Below are 1,395 nucleotides of genomic sequence, written 5' to 3' on the forward strand. Positions count from 1 at the left end.
TATTTATGTGTTCATATTAATTTTTGTTACAAAATTTCAATCAAAGATAATAATAATGTGCACTGATAAACCATGCACAACAAGACTAGGAACATGTATTAAAACAGCAAATAAGGTCAATTTTGACTTTAATTAGCATGGTATTACCATCATAAAATACACACAGTAAGAACGACATGACAAGGTGCCTTTCTGAATGCGCTGATGAATTTCTGTGAGTAACTTCATCTCACCTGAGGCAGTTTAGTGAGGTTGCTCTTCAGCCGCAGGACCTTGAGCCTCTTGAGCTCCCGCAGGCCGTCGATGATGATGAATCGGTTGTTATCCGCGCTGAGGTTTCCGGTCAGATGAAGCTCGCTGAGGTTCTTGAGGCTGTAGATCCACAGTGGGATCTCCTTAATGTCTGTGAACTTTATGTGTAGTGATTTGAGGTTCTCACGGAGGAAGGCCAGAGCAGGAGCCTCGATTTTGGCCGGCGTGTGGTAAAGCCACATCTCCCTCAGGTTACACAGCTGTGCGATTATTGGTGGGATCGTAACATCAGGGATCAGCTCCAATTTCAGCACCTGCAGGAAACACAAAGAATACATTTACTTGCAGTTAAAGCAACCAATGGTGTGCGACTGGGGTGGGACTCTCTTCTTTCTACCAATAGCATAGAGGATATTATTCCAGAAACCTCATTATTTTTGCAATTCCGTGACATTAGTGGCACAGAAATTACACACTTTTTAATAATATATAATTATATATACAGTCATGGCCAAAAATATCGGCACCCTTGGTAAATATGATCAAAGAAGGCTGTGAAAATTTATCTGCATTGTTAATCCTTTTGATCTTTTATTTTAAAAATTCACAAAAATCTAATCTTTCATTGGATAATAAGAATTTAAAATGGGGGGAAATATCATTATGAAATAAAAGATTTCTCTAATACACATTGGCCACAATTAACGGCACCCTTTTATTCAATACTTTTTGAAACCTCCATTTGTCAGTTTAACAGCTCTAAATGTTCTCCTATAATGCCTGATGAGGTTAGAGAGCACCTGACAAGAGATCAGAGACCATTCCTTCATCCAGAATCTCTCCAGACCCTTCAGATTCCCAGCTCCATGATGGTGCTTCTCCTCTTCAGTTCACCGCACTCATTTTCTATAGGGTTCAGTTCAGGGAACTGGAATGGCCATAGCAGAAGCTTGGTTTTGTGCTCAGTGACCCATTTTTGTGTTGTTTTTGAGGTTTGTGTTTGGATTATTGTAAGGTTGGAAGATCCAAACATGGCCCATTATAAGAAGAGTCAGTCACTTATTGATTTTTTATCTGTTGGTATTTGATAGAATCAAAGATGCCATGTATCTAAACAAGATGTCCAGGACCTCCAGCAGAAAT

At 39.4% G+C, this 1,395-nt stretch overlaps 1 protein-coding gene across 1 annotated transcript in view; it reads right to left on the reverse strand.

Annotated features, from left to right (window-relative positions):
* Positions 1-1,395, reverse strand: part of LOC107675744 (volume-regulated anion channel subunit LRRC8A) — an 11,254-nt gene that overhangs the window by 4,859 nt on the left and 5,000 nt on the right. Inside the window, exon 4 of the mRNA XM_016470159.1 lies at positions 234-566. Coding sequence (XP_016325645.1) covers positions 234-566 — 333 coding nt within the window. The remainder of the gene's footprint in view (positions 1-233; positions 567-1,395) is intronic.

This window comes from Sinocyclocheilus anshuiensis, unplaced genomic scaffold, assembly GCF_001515605.1.
Source record: "Sinocyclocheilus anshuiensis isolate Anshui unplaced genomic scaffold, SAMN03320099.WGS_v1.1 scaffold708, whole genome shotgun sequence".
In the NCBI taxonomy this organism is placed as follows: Eukaryota; Metazoa; Chordata; class Actinopteri; order Cypriniformes; family Cyprinidae; genus Sinocyclocheilus; species Sinocyclocheilus anshuiensis.